We start from the raw sequence: 25,477 nt of genomic DNA on the forward strand, positions 1-25,477 counted from the left end.
GTGATGGATTGTAATTAGTATTTGGGTGGTGAACGTGATGTAATCTATACAGAAATCGAAATATAATGATGTACACCTGAAATTTATATAATGTTATAAACCAATGTTACCACAATAAAAATAAATAAAATAAAAATAAAAATTTTTGCCAGGTTTATTGAGATATAATTGACATATAACATTGCGTAAGTTTAAGGTGTACAACGTGTTGATTTGATACACATATATTGCAAAATGATTACCACCATAGCATTAGCTAATGCCTCCATCATGTAGCATAATTACCATTTCTTTTCTGTGGTGAGAACTTTTAAGATCTACTCTCTTAGTAACTTTCAAGTACATAGTACAGTATTATTAACTAGAATCACCATGCTGTACATTAGATCCCCAGAACTTATTCATTTTATAACTGAAAGTTTATTTTCTTGGACTAACATCTCCCCATTTCCCCATTCCCCCTTATTCCTGCATTTGATTGTAATTTCAAGGAAGCCCACTCTTCGATCCCCATCTAAGTAAATTCTTGAACCAAATCCCCAGTGGCTTCTTGAGAAAGCTGGAAGAATTGGTTGAAGAATTCTGATTAAACCTACATGGTACTGAAGCAATAGCCTAAAGTTTAGAAAAGTTCTAGTTTGTGGGGTTTATTCATTTTATTTAATTTAAGGAACATTTGGGACAAAATGTAATAGATTCACTGCCCAGCTGTTCTTGAGTTCCCCCCGTTGAACCCCCTATTCCTGATAGAGCATCTTGTAACCGTAGAATATTAAGGTTTGTTGAACCTCTCTTCCACTCTATTATATATCATTTTTCATATCTTTAGTGCTTCAAGTCCAAGACCTTGTGGCTTAAAGGCAAAAGTCAAATCTATTACCACTTTTGTGGTTTTGTACCCAAATTTGGAAAACGAAGTAAAGCTGGTCATTATGTACATTATTTTACAATGTGAATACATCAGTTGCCAATTATTACACATGAATATGTTTTTTTCCATAGTAACAGGGAGAGCTAACTGTATTGATAACATTTTGGAAGGAAGTCCCAGTTGAAGAAAAGCATCCCTTGAAAAATCAGACTTTAAAGCTTCACACTTCCTGGGCCTGACATTGGCTTAAGCTCATTGTTGGTGGAAAGGAAAACTTTAGGACAATATGTTCAGCTGTCTTGTGAGTTACGGAGCCAGGAAAAAATGGGTTTTCTATATTGCCCAGAGGTATGTTGTGAACACACAACTCAAAAGCACTAAACTTTCAAACTTCAAACTTTGCACATGGCTATTGTCCTCAGAGGAATAGTTGGGTGTAAGTCAGAAGGAAATGACTGGAAAAGAACGAGGTTATAAAGTGACTGAACGCTTCTCATGTGAGGATCCTGAGGAAGTTCTGCAGGGCTGAAGTTGCATTTTTTCCGTGATTTGATAGGCTGTTTGAGGGGGATGTCTTTCTATTACTCTTCAGTTATTGCTAGTTTCCTCTAGGATGTCCTGCTCAATTCTGTGTCCTGTTACCTTGTGATCTTTTTGGAGGGCCTGATGACGCTCATCAATGGATTCAGCCCTACCCTTGTCTTGGACTCATCTTGTTCTGGGGCAGGGAGGAGGTTTGGCTTTGCTACTGTTTTCTCTTGGACTTCTGGAACTCAATACTTCAGCCACTTACTTCCCTCAAAGGGAACATCTCTGCTTCACTTATCAGACCAGGATTCCAGTTACTGGAGTCCTACCTCATTCCATCAATCTGAGACCTTCATTAATACTCCTCTTCACCTAGCTAACAGTCTAGCTCAGCGCTATCTTGTATTTCTTAGTAGCCACATTTAAAAATTAAAAAGAAACAAATGAAATCCATTACAAGAACATAATGAAATATATTTTATTATATCTTCTGAACAAAGATACCACCAATACGATTTCTGTGAGTGTACATGAGGGTGAGCATCCAAACCTAACCCAGATGTGTTATCTGGATACATATTTTGAAATATTAGTTTAAAATATTTCTTGATTTTCCTGGCTTGGTCAAGCATCATTTTAAAAATTTGTATTAGACTTGTGGAAATGTACAAGGAGCTTTACATTGCTCAAACATGGTTTCAATGTTTAGCAAAATAAATGGGAGCTTCCTCTTCTGAATGCATAGGTACGTCAATGATGTATATAGACATAAATGCGTAGATGTGTTTGAATAGGGCTTATAAAATAACGGAGCCTGACTGCAGGTGAGAGCAAAGATGCAGCTTCTTAATAAACTTGAAATGGTTAACGCATCCCTCTACAATGAATAATTAGCTATGTCCACATGACTTGGAAACCAACAGATTAAAAAGTAAAAAGTTTCAGTTAATCCTCTCAGCTATTTGATATACATCAAGCATCCAGATGTTCAAAATATCCAAGCTGCAATTTTTTTTTTTATTATTTAGAAGTTTTACACTTGCATATATTATTCTTTTCCTCAAAGACCAAATACAGAATCTAAAATGTACTTTTCAATTCACTCTTTGAAAGGTAGTAATATCGTTCCAGGTTCATGGAGAGCTCAATTATTGGTCCATGGGCTGTCCACTTTTTGGTTTGAGTGTTGAGAAATATTGGCTTTCTAAGGGCTTTTTCAGTCACTCAGCAGTTACCCAACAATAACTTAGAATATGTTTAACAAGTGTAACCTAATATTAATATTATTCTAAAGTTGCTTCAACTAAATAATGGAAAATATGACATACGTAGTAAAATTAAATGTTGAATTATCCACTGTTAGATCTTCTATGCTGCTGACCTTCTTTTTAGTAAAGTGATTAAAAACATTAATTATTGCTATCATCAACTATTATGCCACTGTATATATATCTTTATTTCTGCCACATATATTATGTCTCAGCATGGAGTTTATATTATGTATTTCATTCTAACAATTTTCTAATTGCTGTCACTTTTTGTCAGGTTGCATATTTTGTGGCCTACAACATTGATTTCATCTTAATGCCACCAGTGGGAATTGATGATCTTAGGCTTAGCATAATACTAATTAATTAAATCTACATGTCACATCATTATGCAATGTTCTTATAAAAGTATTCTAATACTTAAATCCAGAGTTGAGATTACTTCCAAAAGTGGCAGGCTTCATATGGAATCCATCATGTGGTAGCAGTGTTTCAAAGACTGGGATGAATGAGTTTAGACCAATATTGATATCAAAGGCCAGCTCCTTCTTAGATCAAAATTCATATCTAAGGGAGCATCTTGACATTCAGGATCCCACAAGCAGTAACTAGTTGAGACTGTCACCATGGGGTAGCTTGAGACAGTGCATTAGCCCACCTGTATGTAGTAGGCGGGAAAATGGCCCCCAAAGATATCAGGTCCAAATTCCTGGAACCTGTAAATTTTGCCTTATATGGAAAAAGGGCCTTTGCGAATGTGATTAAGTCATGGATAATGAGATGAGGAGATAATCCTGGATTGTCTGGGTGAGTGCTAAATATCATCATGAGTATACTTATAAGAAAGAAGCAGAGGGAGATTCTCTGCACACACAGAGGAGAAGGTGATGTGAAGATGGAGGCAGAGATTGGAGTGAAGCAGCCACAAACCAAGGACTGCTGGCAGCAACCAGAAGCTGGAACAGTCAAGGAACAGGTTCTCCCTTAGGGCCTCCAGAGAGAGTGCAACCCTGCTGATGCCTTGATTTCAGCTCAGTGATACTGATTTGGGACTTCTGGCCTTCAGAACTATGAGAGAATAAATTTCTGCTTTAAGCCACCCAGTTCGTGTTAATTTGTTACAGCAACCATAGGAAATTAATACATCAGATACCGTAAATGATAGCAACAGCAATAATTACCAAAAAAAGACAAAGTATATAAAGTGTGAGTACACACACTTTTAGAAAGTTGTATTACTCTAACATACAACGTAAATAAAAAGAGATCTTAGTATAAAAATTACTCTGCTGTACACAGGGTCTCTAGAAGTCAGAATCGACTCAACAGCATGGACAACAAGTGAAAATTACAGTTTCAAAATAAATCTCCTGACCTCTCATTCCAAGTACACTGGTGATCTTTAGCTCTTCTTAATTAGAAGTTGTGAAGCCGTCACTGCGGATGGGTTGGGTTGAAATGAAGACCCATTGGTGTTTCAAGGGTGACAGAGAGGCCAAGTAGAAGAATTCAAAGTCATGGCCTGGAGCTAATAATAGGAATACATAAAATATGAAGGACAAGGATAAAGGAAGTTGGGAACCTGAGAAAATTAAGAAAATGATTAAATGAGTTCCAAGGACAAGTGTGAAAGAGTCAGTTAGAACTCTGCCCTCAAATGGAGAGACAGGGTGTCAGACCCTCTTTCCTACTGTGGTCAGCATATCCTACCAGTCACCCAGCAAGGGCAGACTGGTAGGTTCAGCCTCAACTTTTTGTATCTTAAATTGTTTACCACTATTCCCCCAGTAAAACCTGTTTCAAAGAAGTCCATCTTTAATGTGCCTCATACATACATACTGTCAATTCTGCATCCTCTTTCATGCTGTCACATAACTGGAGTGAATGCCTGGTCACTCTTTTTTTAAATCTGTCTTCTCTCCTGAGTTCCGATTCCCCACTGCCTCCTGAATACGTCCAGAGGATGCTGACCGCCACCTCACTCTCAGTGGATGAGACTGTCTCATTATTTTCTCTACTAAAACCTCCCCTCTTCTTTTCCTTGTCTGAGTTAGTGGCTCACTCTCCTCTCCACTGAGTTTCAGCTCCTCAGCTGAAATCAAGGAATCATCTTTAACTTTGCTCTTACTCTGCATCTTTAGTCAACTGACAGCACTAATATTTCTCCTCTTCTCTCATTTGTTCCTTTTTCCATTGTCCTACTTTGGGCCCTAATCTCTCGTCTGAGATACAGTAATAGCCTCCCAACTGGCCACTCTGCTTCTAGATGCCCAGTGGTAGACTCCCCCTGTCACCTGATTTACCTTTCCAAAACGCTGTCACAAGTTGTCAGTCCTCTCGGAAACTTTCGGTGACTCCTGGGGCCTGCAGGAGAAGTCTCAATTTTTAAGCATGCATTCATAGCTCTCCACAACCCAGCCTCAGCCTGTCTTTCCAATCATCTCTCCCAACACATACCACCTCTTGCCCTTTGTCTCAGCCAACATGTCTGCTCATTTTGCATCTCCTTGAATTTACTCCTATTGTTGTTGGAAGGTTTCCCTCTACACCCCACCTTCTTTGATATATCTATTTGTACCTCAGGATCCAACTTAAGACTTCTTCACGAAACCTCTTTTGATTCCCATCCTCTGCTAATGATACTTATTAACTACTGTATTTATACTGTACTTTGCTTTTGTTGTATAATAAAACTTGTGCTTTTTAATGTAGACCATTATTTCCACATCTATCTTCCCCTCTCTCCAACACTAGATTTCAAATTCCTAGAGGCTAAAATGCATGTCTTCATTCCTTTAGACCAAGCTTAAATGTCACCTTACCCATGCTGACTAATGCCTTTCCTTTATCTCAGCTCCAAAATATTATAACGTATATTACATAATTTAATGGCATTTTAAAAATTAGTTCTTGTTCCAGTATCTTATCACCCAAATTAGATTGTAACCCTTTCAAGGTTAGGGAGCGTGTACTGTATTGAACTCTTATATATTCCTCAATATAGTACACAACGAATACATGTTGGATGATTCAATTGACATATCTTCTTAGCAAAATAAAAATACCAGACTCTGCAAATAATTATCTCTGCAACCTCAGACAAATCATTTACTCTCCAGAGGATTTAGTTTACTGTATTGTGAAATAGATGATACCTTCATTCCTTAAATGTAGATATGCATTTATATGTTCCTTTAAAACAGAATTTGGTTTCATGCTAAATCTAAAAACAACAACCACAAAAATCAAAAGAAAAAAATTAGAATCAACTGCGTGCTTTCTGAAAGCAATCTGGAAAGCATTATTTAATAGAATGCAGTATTATTCTAATTTCTTCTCAGAATTTTAAGAAATATATCAGACATTTTCCCTGTCATCAATAGTTAAAATATGTGTATTTTTTGTATATATATATATATATATATATGTACACATTAAGCATGTATATATACACATATACCACATACATATATATTTGTATGTAGGTAAATGTGTAATATATATACACATACACAGACAGTATATATAATATAGATTTGTTTTCTAGCCATTATAAGAGGGTTGCACTCATGTTTATGTAAAACCCCAGTTCCCAGGCTTATTTCATATCAAGATCCTCATACACCTTTGTCAGCCACTATTTTTCTTAAAATCTATAAGAGGGGAGGGACCCTAATGTATTATTGTGGTCACTATACTTTGTTCCATTTTGTTTATCTCTTTCTAATATGTTGTGACAGATTGAGTAATATATGAGATGAATTATTTTAGTTTAGAATTACAGTCCTGTCATTGTTAGAACAAGGGATTACATTAACACTGCTCTTAAAAGTCAAATTTTTCTGGACATTTCAACCGTTAGGTAGCAATAACAGAAAGCATTCTAAATCTTTTGGAGTTTTGTACCTCTTGTTAATTGAATTGAGGGATGATTGTTCTATCATTATCTCAATTCATTTGCTATATAATTTGCCGTAATGATAATTGACTCCATGTACTGAACGGGGTAAAATGTGCACGAATTAGTCTCTCTCTCTCACTCTTTCTTATTATCTCCCTCTTCTTTCCCTCTGCCTCTTCTTCTCTCCCTCCTCCTGTTTATGTACATCATTGTACATAAACGTTTTACATACAATCTGACAAGATTTGTTATAGAGGATAGAGGTATACCTATGTCAATCAAAATATCTCTAAATCAAAGTAAAATTCAGGCCAATTCCTAGGTGATTGGTTGCTACTTGACGGATTGCTTTGATCTAATTACGTTTTGGTTTGTGAAAGAAAGGCCATAATCTGGCCCATTATATGACATTTTTACTTCGACATTCATTTGTCCCTAAATTGCACACAGTGACTCAATATTTTAGATCCTATATTACTACAATTTCTTCTACACTGAAATTAAACAGTTATGGAGTGGTCAGATGATCAACCTAATGTATGCTTTGTAAATACTTCGTAATTCTAGGATAAGGGAGGAAGGAAGGGTAACTCACAAATATATAAATGCTTTCACAAGTTTATATTTGAGAGTTCCAATTTTTTTAGATGAAAGAAAACTGAAGAATAAAGAAGTTAAACAATATTTTGTGGGTTCTTATAATAATATAATCAGGCAAATATTTACAGATGAAATGATATGATTCTGGAGTTGCCTCAAAATAATCAGGGGCTAGGATAGGGAGGTGGCTTGGGATATAGATGGGATAAAGTCAGCCATGAATTGATCATTGTTGAACCTGAATGATGGATACATGAAGGTTCATCATATGATTTTGGTTACTTTTGTATATGTTTGACATTTTCCATAATAAAAAGATGTTTAAAAAAATATAATCAGGTATCTGTAGTGTGACACATGTCAAGGGGGCCCAGGTTAGAGTCCTGGCTCTGCCAGCAACATATGCTATGTGACTTTAGGTGGGGCACAACTTCCTAGACTTCATTTTTCTGTCAGTAAAATGAAAGCGTTAGATGAGATCAGTGGTTCCCAAGAAGGTGGACTTGCCTGGGAAGCTTTTTAAAATTACACTAGCAACTCAGAGTTTTGTTTGCATTTAGGAGGAAGAGGGGAATGTGTATTTTGAAATAACATCTCAAGTAACTGTGATACCACCATTCCTTATATGCACACAAATTTGAGGGCAGCAAAGGGATTGACTTAAGGCCCTACCCTCCAACACTTTACTACGTCTAGTATATGGGCTCTGAGAATATGCATTTTTAACAAACTCCCCAGGCGATTCCAATAGGAGTCCACATGCCATACTTTGCGGAACACTTTTCTAAATCATCCCTGTGGTCTTTTCCAACTTTAACATCCCATGATGTTACATGAGAATTATCTTCTTTCTGCTTTCTATTTTGTGCCATTGCATGAACATCTGGTCATTTAATTAAAAGTATATAATGGTCAAGAAAATAATGCTAAGTTTCTTGCTTTGAGTCATGAAGCAAGGTAGAAGCAGACTCTGGTTTAATTAGAATTCGTATTTCAGACATCTGGGCCATTACTAAGAAAAAAAGTCAACATGTATATAAGCAAATATACATATATCTTTAAATATAAAAAATATATATTTAATTTAATATATGTTTACATATATTATAGTATAATGTATAACATATATATACACATTTAAATTTAAAAAATATATGTATATATATTTAAAAAGCCAGAATTCTTGCTAGGGAAAAGAATTTCCAAATTAAATTTAGCCTATCCATTTTACCCTGACTGTTTAAAACAGATAAATTATTTTAGTATATTGTCTCCAATCTTCCCTCCTAATGCTGACATTGCATAGAGTTTTATTCTTTATGCTGCTCCTACTGGATAGATTAATAAACTGAGATTAATGAGATTCTTCCTTTTCTCCCACCTGTTTTTAACCAAACGCCTATATGCTACGTGAGCAGGGAATTAGGTAACTGCTATTGTTGATCACCAAGCCTCTCTTCATAGTGAACGAGTTAGTGAATGTCAGAAAAAATATTGTGATAAATGTCTGCCTCCAATGAGGAACAGTAAACATGGGTCAAAAAGGTTTTAGTAGTCTCATTACTTTAAACCACAAACTTTTGTTATATTCACTGCTCCCAAACCTAGAAATCATAATAGTTCAGTGGCCCCAAAATACATTTTCGGGGAGAGGACAATATAAGTAAAGCTGGAAAGCGGTCAAAGCCTTGATGTGTTAACCTCTTCTTTATCTTTCCATCCACTTACAAGTTTCATGCCCTAGAAGAAATGACTTTATGAAACATCATACTTGTGACTCCAATTGATTCCAGAGGGTATTGATAAGGGGTGGGATAATGAGATGTTAATGTGTCATTACAATGAGTGCAGAATATGTGGAAAACCTAACTCATCTGTGGGGTGTAACATTTGACAGTGATAATGAAGAAGCTTTCACCAGATGACTTTGCACTTTGAGCTTTGTCTCATTCTCAAAGCTTTTCTGAGCTCAGAAATCACTGTAACATTCTATAAATGTGTTTAATATTTTACTTATTTTTAAAAATTTACGACTGAATAAAGGACTTAAATAAAATTATCACTGACTCTTAGACAAGGAATGTAATCTATCTCTACCCCTATGGTGCAAATCTCACTGGAAGGGAGAGCCTGTTTTGTGACTATGTTGAAAGCTAAGGGTGACGTGTAAAGTAATACGAACCACACAAATACAGACATGGTAAATGCCTCAAAATCTAAATATTTTATTAGAAGAAATTTCTGATTCAACAGTTTCTGGTCCTGTTGCCATTGTCAAATCTTCTAGGAAGGAAAGATGGTAAATTCCTAACAATAGAATTGCTAAGTACATTGTATGTTTTAAGAAGACTCTTTTTCCAGAAACACGGTTCTTGTAATAGCTTTGTGGATTTTGTTTCTGCATTAACCTGTAGATAAATTGAATAATTCCGTGGTTTTAATTAGTTCCCTGGTTCTAACTAGTAACAGAGCACGTTATATTAAGGATAACTGATGGTGGAGAAAGTTGGAGTGGGGTGGGGTGTAGGGGTGAAGTGACCAAGTGACCTTGTTCCTCTTGTCCTGGAGTACATGGAATAGTCCAGACATCCTGAAATGGACCCAAGTCAGGTCTATCAGGACGCACTAGGAAAACTTGCTGAGGCAGGGTCTCAGAACCAGTATTGCTCGGAAGATAAATTTATTAGCCAGGATTAGTTTAAGTCAAAAGTTGAATATAGGGGCCGGCCTGGTGGCGTAGTGGTTAAGTTCGCGCACTCCACTTTGGCAGCCCACGGTTCATGGGTTCGCATCCTGGGCACGTGCCTACACACTGCTCATCAAGCAATGCTGTACTGGCATCCCACATACAAAGTAGAGGAAGATTGGCACAGATGTTAGCTCAGGGACAATCTTCCTCACCAAAAAAAAAGTTGACTATAAAACATATCTAAGAAGGAAAACCAAGCTAGCTGGTGGCAGGCATAACTATTTTTAGTTACCTCTAGAGAAAGTAGAGGGCTAAAAATGTGAATCCAAGGAAAGGATAAGGAACTGAATGATGTAGAACTAGGGGAGAAATTAACGAGCAAGAAGTCCAAAAGTAGAATGGCCTCTACAGTTGGTTGATTCGGCGGCTCAGTGATGCCATCATAGAGCAGATTCTTTCTCTCTGCCATCCTCAATATGTCAGCTTTGTCCTTAGACTGGCCATCCAGTATGAAAGATGTCTATAGCTGTTCCAGATGTCACATCCAGAAATGACAACGTCCAGAGGAAAGAATCAGCTCTTCCTTCTTTGTCATCTTCTTAGGTGCAAGAAAACCTTTTCCAGCACCACCTCTCTCAACTTTCTCTGATATCTTGTTGGTTAGGACTAAGTCACATGTTCATTCTTAAACCGAGAAGGAGAAGGAAGTACCATAGCTGGATTATTCTGAAATGGAACAGATCTTGGAAAGTCAAATACAAATTCACTCTATCAGCAGAAAATGGGGAGAATTCATATCACATGCATCCGTGGGGCTGTGATTGGTCTGCTGTAATGTGGTCCTAAACTTGGTATTAGAAGAGATCTTTAGTAGATGTAATAATTTCCTATGGCTGCTATAACAAGGTACCACAAACTAGGTGATTTAACAGAAATTTTTGTCTCACAGTTCTGGGAGCTAGACAAGTACCCCAGTTCTATTTCATGATTCAGCAAATTTAGAAACCATGGAGTTAGGGGTTTAGCCCTTATTGAGCTTCTACCACATTGTTTCTGGCTGTGAAAGACATTTTGTATATATCATCTCATTTAACTATCACATCAATCCTGGGAGGCTACTCTTGTCATCCTCATTGCATACCTGGGGAAACTGAGGAGCTGGAATTGGAGCTAGGTCTGATCTCAAAATATACTCTCTCTCCATCTTGCTAATAGTTAAGTTAAAGAATTTTGAATCACCCAGTCCACTGTAGTTTACCTTCCTGGTCTTATTCTCAGGATTAAACCTGATTTTCTTTTGTTCTTGTCTTTGGAAGCAATGAAAGACAGCTGGTAGCTGTCCTCCATTTGGTTTTGCGCATATTGAAAAGCATCTTCTCCCCTGCCCCTTTCATCCTTTACTTTCTGGTCATTTGTTGGTTTTATTTACCTTTTAAAGAACCTCTAAAACTACTCTTTGTTCTTTTAGAAAAAAGAAAAATTTGTTGAAGCCGACTTCCCTTGCTATCCTACCTTTAGCAGTGCTGAAACAAAAGCCACCTGCCACTAGGTTTCCCTACTATCATCTCTCAGATAGAAAATAAGGCCTCTGACTCACAGAGGTTTATGCCAAGGTCTGCCAGGGAAGCAATGAGACTTCAAAGCTTTCTATACGTTGAACTTGAGTCAGAAAAGCTGCATATATAAACTGCTCAAAAGGCAGGTAGTTTGCAGAAACTGTGATGTGGAGGACCTGGGACCTTGTTTTCCTGAGAACTTGGCCACTAGGATTTTATTTTCAGTGCAATGAGGGGCCATTGAAGGCTTTTAAACTAGATGGTGACATGATAAAATTTCATTTCTAAAAATTATGATGGCTGCTGGGAAAAAGTGGATTGGAAGAGGCAAGAAAAAGCTAGAAGAATGCAGCTAGAAGCTGCATTATTTCTCCAGGAAATAATGCAGTTGGAGAACCGCAGACTCTGAAAATGTGGCTCAATTACCGCAGCATTTTACCAATCCAAAATATTCTGTTGTGGAATTCTACAGGCTCAGGTTAGTTGCCCCTTAAGTTCAGCAATGTACAAGGCTTGATCTACTAAAGTCGTGTAGTAAATTTAGGAATTTGTATAACGCAGCCAATTTGATGTATTAAAACCCGATATGTCTAACATATATTGCTACTGACTTCAACCAGTTGTAAGAAATGGTTTTTTAAAAACAAAACTAAAGGACTCTCACGGGAATAACCATATGCTTAATGTTGAGTCACTGAGGTTTATAATCAATCAATACACAATGGATAAGAATTTGGGCCCTGGAGTAAAACTTAGATAACTCTGCCATTCCTTTGCTATGTGGCTTTGGGTGGATTATTGAAACTCTGCCTCAGTTTCTTCATCTATAAAATGGGAAGAATAGTATCTACCTTGTAGGATTGTTGTGAACTCTAAATGAAGAGGACTAGTGTTACCGTCCAAGGGGGGCGTCTTCTGCCCGCCGCAAGACATGACAATAATCAAGAGGCAAGGAGGTAGGAGAGAAAGGACTTTTTATTACAGCTTGCTAGCAAGAGGGAAGATGACCAACTAATGTCCAAAAGAACCATCTTACAGAACAAAGACTACAGGCCAGTTATACATGGGACTGGTCTCCGGGTGGGGGAGGCATCTGGTCTCTGGGTGGGGGCATCTGTCTGATCTCTGGGTGGAGCAGACTTCTGGTCTTAGTTCCTGATGGTCTTTTGTTTCACTGGATATGCATCAGAGACAGGAGCAACACCCTATACCCTAATCTTTCAATTGTCATTGATGTTGGCTATCAGCATAGATTCTCTGCTAGGGGGTCATCACATTCCTAAGGAACTCAAAAGAACAAAGTTATCAACTTATAGCAGCTGGGAGGGGCCATAAAATCTACAGAGCATGTCTGAGTTAGTTAATCAGAGGTCATTCAAAGTTACAATATAGTTTCTTTTCTACAATATGGCTTCCCTCATGTCAACCTTGTGTTGAGCTGGTATCACTAGGATAGGGCACACAATAGGATCTCAATCAGTGAGTGCTGTGGTTGCTATTTTATTAATAAACATTGATAATTTTATCCAAGTTCTTAAGCAAAACCCTTAGACTGGAAAAAGCATAAGTGTGGATTATAAAGATTGAAAACAGAAGAATTAAGAGTTAGAGATGCTCACCACACACAGTTCCTTTGCCAAGCTACCCAAATGCACACTCTCCATCCTTCTGGTCATTTTCTCCCAATAAAACAGTGTATTTATTACACCTCTATGACAACCACATGAAGAGTTGCTTGCCTACTGCACAGTGCCGAATTATGGACGATGTATGAGAAGCCATATATTCACTCTGTCTTCCCCACATGTACCTAATAACCACATGAGAGCTCGATAAAGAAGAGGGCACTGGCAGGTTTACTCATCTTTTTATTTCCTTGTTCTCTCTACTGTGATCTCAACGCCTGGAACTGGTGCCCTTGCCCTTTCACCCCTTTTCTTGCCTCAGCGCTATTGTCAAATGTATAAATACACAGTGAATTGGAACGGTTTCTGGGGCCAACTGAGAGAGAAGGAGCCTGTTCTCCCCCATAAATATACTGTCGGCTGAAGAGTTTACAGACATTGTGATTATAGCAGATTAAAAAGGAAAGCGGGCTGAATTGAAAAGGAGACACTGCAAAAGGCCAGAGCAACCTTTCGACTCCAGGTTGGAAAGAAACCGATGGTATTTTTTTTTTTAATATTGTGAAGGGAGGGAAAATGTTGTACAGTAAATCTGTTGAGCTGCTTCAGGAGGCTTTTCTCTTGATCTAATTGAGCTGTTTGAAGTGTGCTTGAAAGTTCTCATCCAGCCTGTGTCAGCATCCCGCCTGCTACAAGCTGTGAGAAGTTCATCATCTCTGGCATTGTTAAGAGAGATTGTCAGGCATCTCACGGCTGTCCATTTTGCACTACAGTGTGTGGGTATGGATAGCGCGTGTGTTCATGTTTGTCTTTGGGGCGTGGGGCTGCTTGGCTATGCATGGGAGCTGTAGGGGAGGACAAAATATCTTTCCTTTACCCATCTTAGGTTCTCCAGCTGGGACCCTGTTAATTAGACTAGCAAGAGACAGATTAACAAGAGAAAAAGAGAAGTTTATTAACAATGTGCATCGTGCATGTACACATGGGAGCACCCGGTGATGAGTAACCCAACGAAGTGGTTAGAACTTGGGCTTATATACCACCTTAGGCTAAATAAAGGAAAAGGGGATTTTGACTTCTGTGCTAGGGAGGCAAGTTATGGAAGGTGACCAGGAAAGGTATGGTAATCAAGGGTGGTTTAGTAAGGTTTGTTATGCAGAAGTACCTACCTTTTTAAGAGTCCTCCACTTCTTGATAAGAGAAAGGGGGACACCTTTACAAATGTAAATCTCATTTGTAAATGTAAATTTCTTCTATAAAAGAAAAACTTTTACCATTTTTTAAAGCTTTTCCTGTGTCTGCTGGTTCTCAGTGGTCTTTAGCTCAAAATAATCCATATGCCAAAGAGGCATATTTTGGGGTGGTGTATTCTGGTACCCTTCAGAACCAAACACACCCACACCTTCATGTAGATGTTTCCTGCTAGTAGTGTCAGTGCCAGATAATTCGTGTCAAACAGGTAGATAATCCATAAGACAACTATGATTATCCATCTTACTGTTCCCTGCTTCTAAGCTTTTGAACATGCTGTTCCTCTATCTGAAACAATCTTCCACTACCATCACTACTGGCCTCACTTTCCATCCCCTTTGCCTGCAATCTCAGATTAGATGTCATCAATCTGGGAAGCCCTTCTTACCTCTCATGACACTGAGTTTAGGGGCACTCCCTATGTTCTCCTAGTACCTTGCCTTCCCATTCAAAGCACTTCATACACTAAATTGACTTCTTGTTTATATATCAGAATATATTCCTTAGTCATTCATGGTTCTGTGAGGTTATATTGTGTTTATCCCAGAATTGAAAGCAATCCCTGGTGTCTAGCAGATTGACAATAAATTAATTACCAAAATAATTGAATGACTGATTTGGGGGGAGAGAGGTTGTCTGAGAGCCCAGGATGCTTGCTCATGACTTGTGGGTTGTCAAAAATCACTCACTTTCTGAGAATTTTGATGACTCTTATGTCATGCTTTTCAGTTTACACATATCTGAATAATCATGTCCTTAACAGGCTGTGGAATTCTCAGCCTTTGCAATTGACCTGGTAGTTGAGGGTGAGTCAGCAGCAGAGAAGGGCTAGATTAAGGGCAAACACAAGCCGTCCTCTTCTGATTAGTACTCAGGGTCAGGAGGGAGCAGGGACTCAGCCCAGATGGAGAAAACATGTACTGGGCACATTCAGGGTGAGTCTAGGTGATGAACCGGGAAGGACAAGGCATATCATTTTAGATTTCTTTTATCTTACATGTTAAACTCTTATTGGTTAGCATTTGTAAAATAATTGGTAAACTTGGCTGTGTCCGTGTATTTGCACTCTTACCAACAGACTATGCTATGGATATAGCCCTCTCCGTTGCTGCCTTTGGACTTGCGTTTCTTTTTGCGCTTGTTCTGTTGGAGTTTACACTTGCAGCAAATTGTCGTTATGATTCTCTATTCTACCTCTGGCATACCTTGCAGATTCACCTGTAACTAAATCTGTTTAATGAAGGTCACAAAAACTAAGTCAATATAAGACCTGGGAGTGGAATCCAGTGGTCCTGATTTTTTTATCCACTAAGGAGCAGCCGCCCCACCCCTTCCTCTCACCCACTGTCAGGACAGGTTATAGTATTTCATGCCATTTTATCTTATTGATCAAGTCATCCATCTCTCATTCTGCAAAGTCAGGGTCCTTAAGTGCCTCTATGGAGCCACAAGGACTCTTCCTCATTAGCCATCTTTGACTTTGTCACTGATATTATTTACTACTTCTGATAATAAAAATTTTTTATAAAAGTAAAATGTCACAGTGATCAGGAAGGATTTTAGACAGAACACCAGATCTTTCTCTCCTGGAGAAAGATCTTTCATACCTGGAGAAAGGTATGAAAATATACTGTCTGCATTATGAGACTAATGTTATCCCCTCTGAATAGAACCTTAACTTCTTACCGTAGAAATTCTTATTCAGCTACCTAAGCCTGCCTCTCTCTCTCTCTCTCTCTCTGTATATATATATTTTTTTCTTTTTCCCCCTTAGAACATATAAGCTAGATTCTTCCATGTTGCAAACCCTTTACTTCCTGTTTGATCTTCAGTGACTAAAAAAAAGATGTTTTTTCTATGTTGGTCTGTAACATTTTTATGAAAAAAGATCTCAAAGATTTTTTTTTTTTTTTGCCAGAAATAGTTTATTATCTTTCTCTACCACTTCTTTTTAATTCTTTTTTTTTTTTTTTTTTTTACCTTTCCACCATTCCTATCATTTTCCAGCAATTTCTCTAGGATGTTGGAGAGACAACTGTAACTACACTTAGCCACATCTTTCACATTCACCTGTGTAGCTCTTAGGCAGCTTGCTTTATAAGCTGGGCAGGTTCCTGAAGAGGTAGGCAGGAACTGAATCCTTGGAAATCAAGCCTTTGCTTAAGGATGTAGAAAACTCGCTCTTTGAATGATCCCTATTATGAACCCTTTTCCAAAGCAAACAATCACTCTTTATCTTATCTTCTATGAAGATCCTGATTTCCACATTTAAGCTTTACTTAAAGCGGTGCCTATTTGTATAGTTATCTTTACGTAATGGTCATTCTCCAATCTTATAATTGAAAATTAGATAATTTTCATTTCCTCTCTGGCTTCTATGCCTGAAAATATTGTATCTCCATCTTTATTTTGGTAATTCTCTTGGAGGAACTAAAACAGTCCCTGCAAAGTGATCATATCTCTGTTTCAGTCTGAAAACAAAACAGGCAGAGCAGATACTAGGGAATGAAGTACGCAGAGCCAAGTTAAGTGAACTATGGGTGACTTTTCAGAAAATTGCAGTAATCGTGATTTCCTCAGGAAATACAGAACTGTCTGATTTTGGCATTTAATTCTCAAACATACTCTGATATGTTTTCCTTCTCCCTCTCCCACTCTGGCTTTATACCATCATATAAATGAGAAATAGGTCATCTTGCCTTTGAGTCATTCATGGAGAAAGTTTTCCTTTTCTAGTTCTGAAAAGAGTGATTATTTTGCTTTTAGATTGGATCTCTCCTTCTGGGGGCCAGATGAAACATCTGAATGAAATACATATCAGTCAGAATTGAATGTGAAGATGAAACTTAATTTGCCTTTTTACCATTAAATACATAATTGAAAAATGCACTCTTCTTTTATAGATTTCCTTCCTTTGTCATGTCATTACTGATTCAAACCAGAGAACTAAATCTTAATATTCTGCCTAACGTAATGTGCTATTTTCCAACCTGTGCCGAAGCAGAAAATGTCCAGTGAGAACTGGGAGCTTCCAGACCAACTTTGTTAAACCTAACAAATTTGGCCATTTCAAAAAACATCCATCGTCAAGGTGTTCACAGTAACTGAATATTTTTCCTGGTGAATCTGGGCTTGAGTCATTCTTCCTTCAGACCCTGTCCTCAAGTCTGCTTACATAGTAGTTCTGAAAATGAAGCCAGATGTAGAAATTGGCTTTACTACTGAGAACCTGAAAGTTTAGCTAGTAAAGGAAGAAAAAGAAAGAACAGGATGTTTTCCAATGACCCTGCTTTTGTGAACGGTCAGCAAATGTCTCATGCCTCTGTTGTATTCCTTGGCTAAGGGCTCACATGAAATGCATGCACTGAAGGTTGTAGCCTAGTTGGAATGCCATATTAATCATGATTCCCAGAGCTCCAAGGGTCACCTTCACCTTCAGAACCAGGCAAGCTTAGTGCCCATCAAGTCCCACTGGTGCTCAACCCTTCCATTTCAGAAGGGTATTGGGGTCAGATGCACCTCTCCAAGAAGGCTGATGAACTGCAGCTGTGTGCAAATTAGTTTTCTTCAGGAGCTATTTATTGCTCTCAAATTAGTAGCATATTCAGATGGAAGTAAAAGCAGTTGTAAATTTAGGACACAAAAGAGATGAAGTGTCTTGTTTGTGCATTATCAGAGGAATGTGGATGAAATAAGACCACCTTGGTGCTTTCGTCACCGATCTGTTGGTGGTCCCATCTTGCTGAAAGGCCCAAACAGAGGCAGTGGACATGTCTGAGCATTGATGGATTTTCTGACATTATTGAGAAGGACAGGCCAAATTAATGGTGACATTGTCTGGCTGATTTATCATAAATGCTCTCTATAGTTTTAATTAGCTCTGCTCTTTTTCTCCTCCCATTTTAATCTCAAGCATATGTGGATTTTTGTATCATTAATTTTAAAAGTCTGCAAAGCATTTGGTATCATCCATCTAGTTTCAAAGTAGGTGCAGCATGATGCAGTGTGAAAAATGCTGAACTAGATGTCAGGACCCCCAAGTTCATGTCCAGGTCTGTCACTAACCTTTGGTGTGACCTTGGACACAACCTTTCAGCCATATTAATTTTTTACTGTTTCCAGCTCACAAAGATTTACAAAAGACTTCAAGTCTTTGGACAATAAAAAATATACTTTTTCTCTCCATTAAATTACATGCTCCTTTAAAGCAGAATATGTTATGAATCAACATTAAGGGAATTTTCTAAGTATTTTATTTTTTTCCAGGAAGGTAATCCTTTATGGGACAGGATAGGATTACATTCATGGAGCACATTTAGCAAATTCTCTTAATTTTAGGTCGCTAGGGTGATTTCCAGATCATTCTTATTCCCCTGTTTCCTTCTTGACTTTCAAAAGGATAAAAAAGTAATGACACATGGTTGCTTTATCTATAAACAAATGCACAATTGTACTTAAAAAATGTCCATCACTGTGTCAGAAATCCAGAGAGAACCAGAGATAGAGCGGCCAAGTAGAAAGTAAAATGAACTCTACACACTCAGTCTTGGAAGGCACCTTAAAGGTACTTTAGTCCAGCCACAAAAGCATTGTTCAAAACACTTGGCACCTCCCAAGATTTGGCTTTGTATCGCAGGTTTCCCAATTATAACTGCCTAGGGAAGCCGTTTAAATTCCAAGAAACTCAGCTTTCTCATCTATAGGAGAGAGAAATTGGACCCAATTATCTTTAAACTTTTTTTGCCTTAATATCCTCTTATTATACTAGACATTTTCAACATTTCAGAAATCTGCTTTTGGAGAAAAAGACATTGAGTGGAAAACAAAGTAGATGATAATGAGATTTTTAAAGCAGTAGTAAAATTAAATGCTTTGTGGTTTGGCACAATGATCCAATAGTTTAGTTACTCCCTGAGAGTAAGAAGTTAAAGCCAATTTAATCTTTCAAGTCAGAACTTCCTGTTATAACTGGGTAATAAACATATTTCTTACTTAATAAGAAGTGGCTGAAGCTTAAGGAAGACCAAATGCTAATACCCACAAAGCAGCCAAATAACACATTTGTATTACTGACTGCACGCTTGCATAGACCCTGCCTTTTACTATTGCCAGTATTACTTCTCTGCTATTTTTACCACAAACAAAAATCCCAGTAAAATGTAAACCTTATTTTCCTAAATCATTGCTCCTAGGTATATTCAGATTAAATAGAAAAACATCCTGCGTATATTTTTGTAAAGTCTCTTATTCAAAACAATTAAAAGGAGCTATCTTCTTTTAGTTTTGTCAAGGAAAGCAAATTCCTGCTAGAAGTCATATTTTCACTTCTAATGTCACAATTGGTTTATTATGTGACATTCAGAGAAAAGACTTGAAATCGTATTTCTAGTAAAGTATTTAATTTGATAAATAATTTAGACTATTACTTCAAAGTAAAAATTTGATGTTTCTGAAATAAAGTTTTAGCCTAAGCTTGGAAATAAAGCTATCACAAATAATAAGGATTATTCTCAGGATAAGATATAGTGTATTGATTAGAAAGAAGCAAAAATGAAAGATTCATTTCATGCCAGAAAGGAAATCTGTGCTGTTTATTTGCCACTAGGAAGTCAGACCAAAATATATTTGTATGACATTTGAATAGCGTCATGTGAAAGACAGGATCTCTCTTTGTGAATATTTTCAGCCTCTCACATGAGAATGGGAATTGCAAAAAGAACCCTATATGTTACACAACTAAGATGCATGTTGGAACTCAGGCAGGATGATCTCTGGAGTAGATCTATTTGGAAATTACCTTCCACATACAGCTTTCAGATATATGTATATATGATTAAAAATTTCCTGAACCAGGTACATTGACACAAGACCAAGACTTGTCCAGTATAAAAAAGGCAGTTTTTAACAGGACAAAAATCAAGTGGGATCATACCCAACTGTGAGCCAACAGGCATAATACTTCTCTTCAGAAAGAAGCAAAGTGAGCTAAGACCTAGTAATAGTTATTCCAAAACAGTCCAAAGAAAGTTTATTCCCTGAACTGGGGCTAGTAACTGACTAAAAGAAGGACCCCAGACTTCCTAATGCAAATACCAGTTCTATTGCCAGAGATTTGAAAAAAATAATTATTATTATTTCCAATTCTAAGCCCTGGAGCATAAGTCTGAATAACTTAACCTCTTTTTTTAAACCTCTCTGAGAAGTAACACAGCTTTTCGGCCTGAGGTATTTTCTTTCGAGAAAAGGAAAGAAGTAACGAAGACAAAAAAAGTGGGGGAAGAAGTAAGGAGAAAAAATATTCAAGCAGAGGATATGACTAGAAAAGTTATTTCACAAATAGCAAGGAGGAACTTAAAACAAAAATAAGTTTGCTTTTTCAGCATGGATGTTAGCTCAGGGCTGATCTTCCTCACAAAATAAATAAATAAATAAATAAGTTTGCTTTAAAGTGCAAAGAAAGAGCGTTACCTAAGGGTAAATCTCCTGTTCTTCCCTTTTGTTGGACAAGTTTGCTTCCTCCCGCTTCTGCTGACTTGGATCAGTTGCTGTCAGCAAGAGAGCTTCAAAGAGGCCATTGGCACACGTTCTATTCTGGGTTGTCATGACTTGTCTTTCCTCCCATTGATAATGGGCACCTATCATAAATTAGAGCATCACAGAGATATATGTGGGTAAGCTGGCAAAATCTTGACTGGCAGCCAGGCATCACCTCATTAGCCCCTGGCTTACATGTGCCATACCAAGGTCGCTGAAGGCGGCCCCAGGACAGATATACTTCATAGCCGTTCACTATAATTATGTGAACAGCAATTGGGCTGTATCCAATAGAAAAACAAAATTTCATTGCCTTCTGAGGTGATGAATAAGGAATGGAGAGTTGATATGGCTGAGAGAGAGAGAGCAAGAACCCTCTGGTGATGTAATAAAGTAGTGAGAGATAACGCAAAAAAAGAATAAACATTTTTATATGTTTAATATTTGTCTTTTGTTGTTGTTGTTGACCCCATTTTTGATTCACTAGTAGGAAACACTTTACCACCGAAAGAACCATTCTTCCCTGGCTTTCCATATTATAGTATCTATAAAGAGGCAGTGAACTTAATGCTCAGTTCAATACAATTATCCTTTATGGATATGGGTATGAAGAATGTTCTTCCCTCAGATACACAGATAATTTGGCCAATAGATAAGAGAAATGTGTTCTATTGTCTTCCAAATACCTTTCTCATTAGACCATGGAAGTCTGAGCAACAATGGGATGGGTTTCATTTAAATCTTAAATCTTAAAATTTCTATAGAAATGCATCTCGCTAGAATTCTTCCCAGTTGACCAATTATATCCAATCTTCTATCAAATAATTTATATTTTGATTGTATGCATTATTTTAGTGACTGAATCAACCCATATACAAAAAGAAAGTCTTCAATTCTTCATATGGGCTAAAGGCCAGAGCTTATAAGGAAGAACGTTCTTATAAGACATTTCTTGTTCCTTAAGAGGATCTTGGAAGCCCTAAATTTGAGAGAAACTTCAGCTTATTCCTGACTCTGGTTTTTGCATTTGACATGAGCCATATGTTTGTAGCAGTCACTCTTGTGTGAATGTATAAATTCACTATGTCAATAGTCTGCATCCTGAATTAATTTGTATAAGGTGTCCAGGGGAATGCTGATTTTATATTGGAAACAAGGTTAGGTGGAAGGCTTGGAACTGCTTTTATGGAGTTCAGTAACTTAGCACATTATAATTCTCACTTGTACCACACTCTAGAGGAATCAGTCTGGTGACTTCATAAATATTGGAAAAATTGCTAGCACTACTAAATCAACCAGGTTCTGGCAATTTACTGCTTGCAAGAAAATTAGTGCATTAACTCTTTCCTATCACTGATTGAATTAGACTTGTGCATAATCTGATTTGTGAAATGTTACACTTGCATATGCAAGTAGTTAGAAAGTGGAAAGTGTGTCAAACCATATGTGGTCCTGAGGAAGAAGATTGCTTGAAATGTAAAGCTGGTACAAAATGGCTTATCCATGAGTATGACCCAGAGCTTTCAGTATTTTCCTGGTCTCATCTTGCTCCCAATTGAGTGATTTTTTTTTTCCTGAAGAAAAGGCAACATGTCCAGTGAGCTAAGTGTCCATGCTCTGATGTCAGGTAGACTGAGTTCATATACTCATCACTTATTAGCTCTATTATCTTGATCAATATATTTAGCTTCTTGAAGTCTCCCTTTGTTCATTTGTAAAAGGAGGATCTGATAATAGAACTGGCTTTGTAGAACTGTCATGAGGCTTAAATGTGGTAACCCATGTTATTTATTTAACATGATGCCTGACACAATGAAAGACCCGATGAGCAGTAGTGGCCATCTTTTATATTCTCATCATCACCATTACTTAATACAGGTGCAAAGTAATGGTATCACTCAAACATTTTCATGGAGAAGTTAAATGAGCATGAGCATTTTTTTTTTCTCAATTGTTTTTAAAAGCAATAGAGTTAAGCCACACGCTGCATAAAAACTACTGCCATGCATGATGACAGTGAGTTTGAAGAGAAGATAGCAGTCAGGAGGAAGTGAATTTAAATTCTTATTTCCATGTAAGTGCTTCACTTGCCTTGGGCAACCTGTTTAACCTTTATTCTGCTTTGTCTATTTTGAAAGTGAAGAAATAATGTTGAGCTACATGTAGGAGTCGTGCAATAAGTTATTTCTAAAGTAAAAATTTAACTCATTTGTTAATACAGTATTATTAAATAATAGTTTGCCTTGTCTGATGATACTTGGCTTTTTTTTGGGGGGGGGGTGGGCAGAGGGTGTTATGGTCTTATCCTTAGTCCTCAAAACACTTAAACATGGAACATCTGCCCTCATTTTCAACCTTATTTCTTCAGCACCCACCTCACCCATGTTTATAATCTATTTTTCATCCTAGTAGAGCCGAGGGAAGGGAAGTGGAATCCACTGAAAAAAAAACATTTTCCATAGATCATGACTCAGCCTTCAAAAAAGAAAATCAGCAGTATGAAAGGGGAAAAGTGTTTAATCATTGGGAGCAATACTTGCATTCTAAATATTAGCACAGCTGATAAGGAGTGGAGAACTAAAAGACAACGAGGGCCTTGCTTCACTGTATGTCTTGCTTGATACCTTCGTTCAGTCCTCGAGCATCAGGACCTGGGGAGGTCTGGGGAGGAAATCCACTGCAGCCACATTTAGAGTCACCTGACAAATGACGCTTCTTTCTTTCTTTTCTTCTTGACTCCGTTCCTTCAGCTTCTTCTGAGCCTTAAGCAAGAAAACTGCTGGTAACAGAGCATTTCCTTATACACTTCTATTTTAGTGTTATGCAAAGAACTCTGCATGGCATGTTGATGGACAGTCTGCTCTGGAGGAGAAAATTAGCCATGTGACTTTATCTAGGCCAAAAAGTATGGGATTAAAACATGCAAAGCCATTTGTCTATATAAACCAGTTCTCAAGGCAACATTTATCCTAGTTTATCTGCTAATTCCGTCAAAGTCTGAAAACTGTTTTCCTTGACATTTTTGGAGTGGCCTTATACTATTTTTTTTCTCTACTATACTAATGTTCTAATTTTTTTTATTAGATGTGTTGTAAATTGGTCTTCTTTCAACATTCATACACGTGTGCACGTGCAACACACACACACCAGGCAAAAATAAGTCAGTTAAGACCAATGATTTTGTCTAATTCATCTTTGTGTTTCCATTTTATTATTTGTCAAGTTGAATGGAATGTCCATGCTTTAACCTGCATTTAGGCAAACTTGCATAAAATGCCAGATTATTTCTAGCTGGATAGAAAACTCAGCTCCAACCTATCAGACAGTGTTGCTGATTTTTACAGTAGGAGGCAAGATAAAAAATGGATGAGCATAAATACCCTATCCAAATTCTGCAAACTCTACGTTTATGCCACTGTTTGGTTCTGAGGACCTTCAAACATAGTCCCAATTCTCTTTCTACAGAACACCTGTTTCCTTTGCTCCTTATGCTCTTCCTTGAATATTTACTGTATCCCAAGTGCTAAAGTGGGCACTGTACATTCTTTTGGCTCATTTTCTCTTGTAATAACCCTTTGTGGTGTGGTGGTACCCAATTTGTGGCAGCTTCCCTGATACTGTGAGGGGAGAGATACAACAGATGTGTGCCTAGTAATGCCTTCATTAAGCTCTATTATCATAGATTCCGCATTTAGTTGCTGCTTCCTGCATCAGAGTATGTCGAATTCATTACTATATCTTTAGCAAATAGCATAGTACCAAGTAATTCAATATTGCCCATTTGAATGAAACCCTGCTTATAAAACATGAGAGCTCTGTGCAGGGTCATTCTGGCTCAGGGGCTCATCCCCTCTGGCAGTATCAGACCACATGTTCAACATGACCAGTTAGGATGTAAAAAGGAAGCTTCTATTACTTTTTCCATTCCCTATTTTTATTTCAAAAAGTTTTATAAACTTCAAGGATTTAAAAACATAAGTGTTTATATGGTCTCATAGTCTGGATTTCAATAATAACTGCACACACATAAATTGCATGTAAAGATGTTCCCAATACAATGTTAAAGGGGAAAATATGAGTTTCATAACAGCATATGTAGAATAAACCAATTTTTGAACATATAAATACATATTGGTATACCTATATCCAGGTACATTTTTTATTCTTCATTCATTCTTATTTAATCAATCCCTGTTGTTGGATACTTGGGCTATTTCTAATGTTTTATCAGAAATAAAAAAATGTATTATTATTATTAGAAATAAAGGCCTGCACCAGACATTCTAGTACAATCTCTCTGTGTGGTTGGGTAAATATTTCGTCAGGATAGCTGGACCCATATGGTGTCCACTTCAATGCAGCTGGCTGATGTAAGCTGCCCCTCTGCCTCCAGGAATAGGCTTTTCCTCTGAGAGTAGTGGCTGCCACATTATCTAGTGACTGGAGAAATATGATTTCATGTGACATGGTTAACAAAGCATAGCAAAGGTCATCCGCATCATATTTATCAATGAGTTATCTGACACCCCTGAGAAAAAGCCTGTTGCTGAGCTGAATTCCTGTGATCAGATGGCAGCAAAGGCTGAGTCTTTTCATAGAGAGAGTAATCACATCTAATCTGATACACATGACCACTGGGCAGAGAGCTTTGTCA

At 37.5% G+C, this 25,477-nt stretch overlaps 1 protein-coding gene across 1 annotated transcript in view; it reads left to right on the top strand.

Annotated features, from left to right (window-relative positions):
* Positions 1-25,477, top strand: part of NRXN3 (neurexin 3) — a 1,476,736-nt gene that overhangs the window by 1,370,091 nt on the left and 81,168 nt on the right. The window contains 2 exon segments of the mRNA XM_058567468.1: positions 18,321-18,329; positions 22,426-22,445. Of these exon segments, the coding sequence (XP_058423451.1) occupies positions 18,321-18,329; positions 22,426-22,445 (29 nt within the window).

Source organism: Diceros bicornis, chromosome 24 (genome assembly GCF_020826845.1).
Source record: "Diceros bicornis minor isolate mBicDic1 chromosome 24, mDicBic1.mat.cur, whole genome shotgun sequence".
Classification (NCBI taxonomy): domain Eukaryota; kingdom Metazoa; phylum Chordata; class Mammalia; order Perissodactyla; family Rhinocerotidae; genus Diceros; species Diceros bicornis.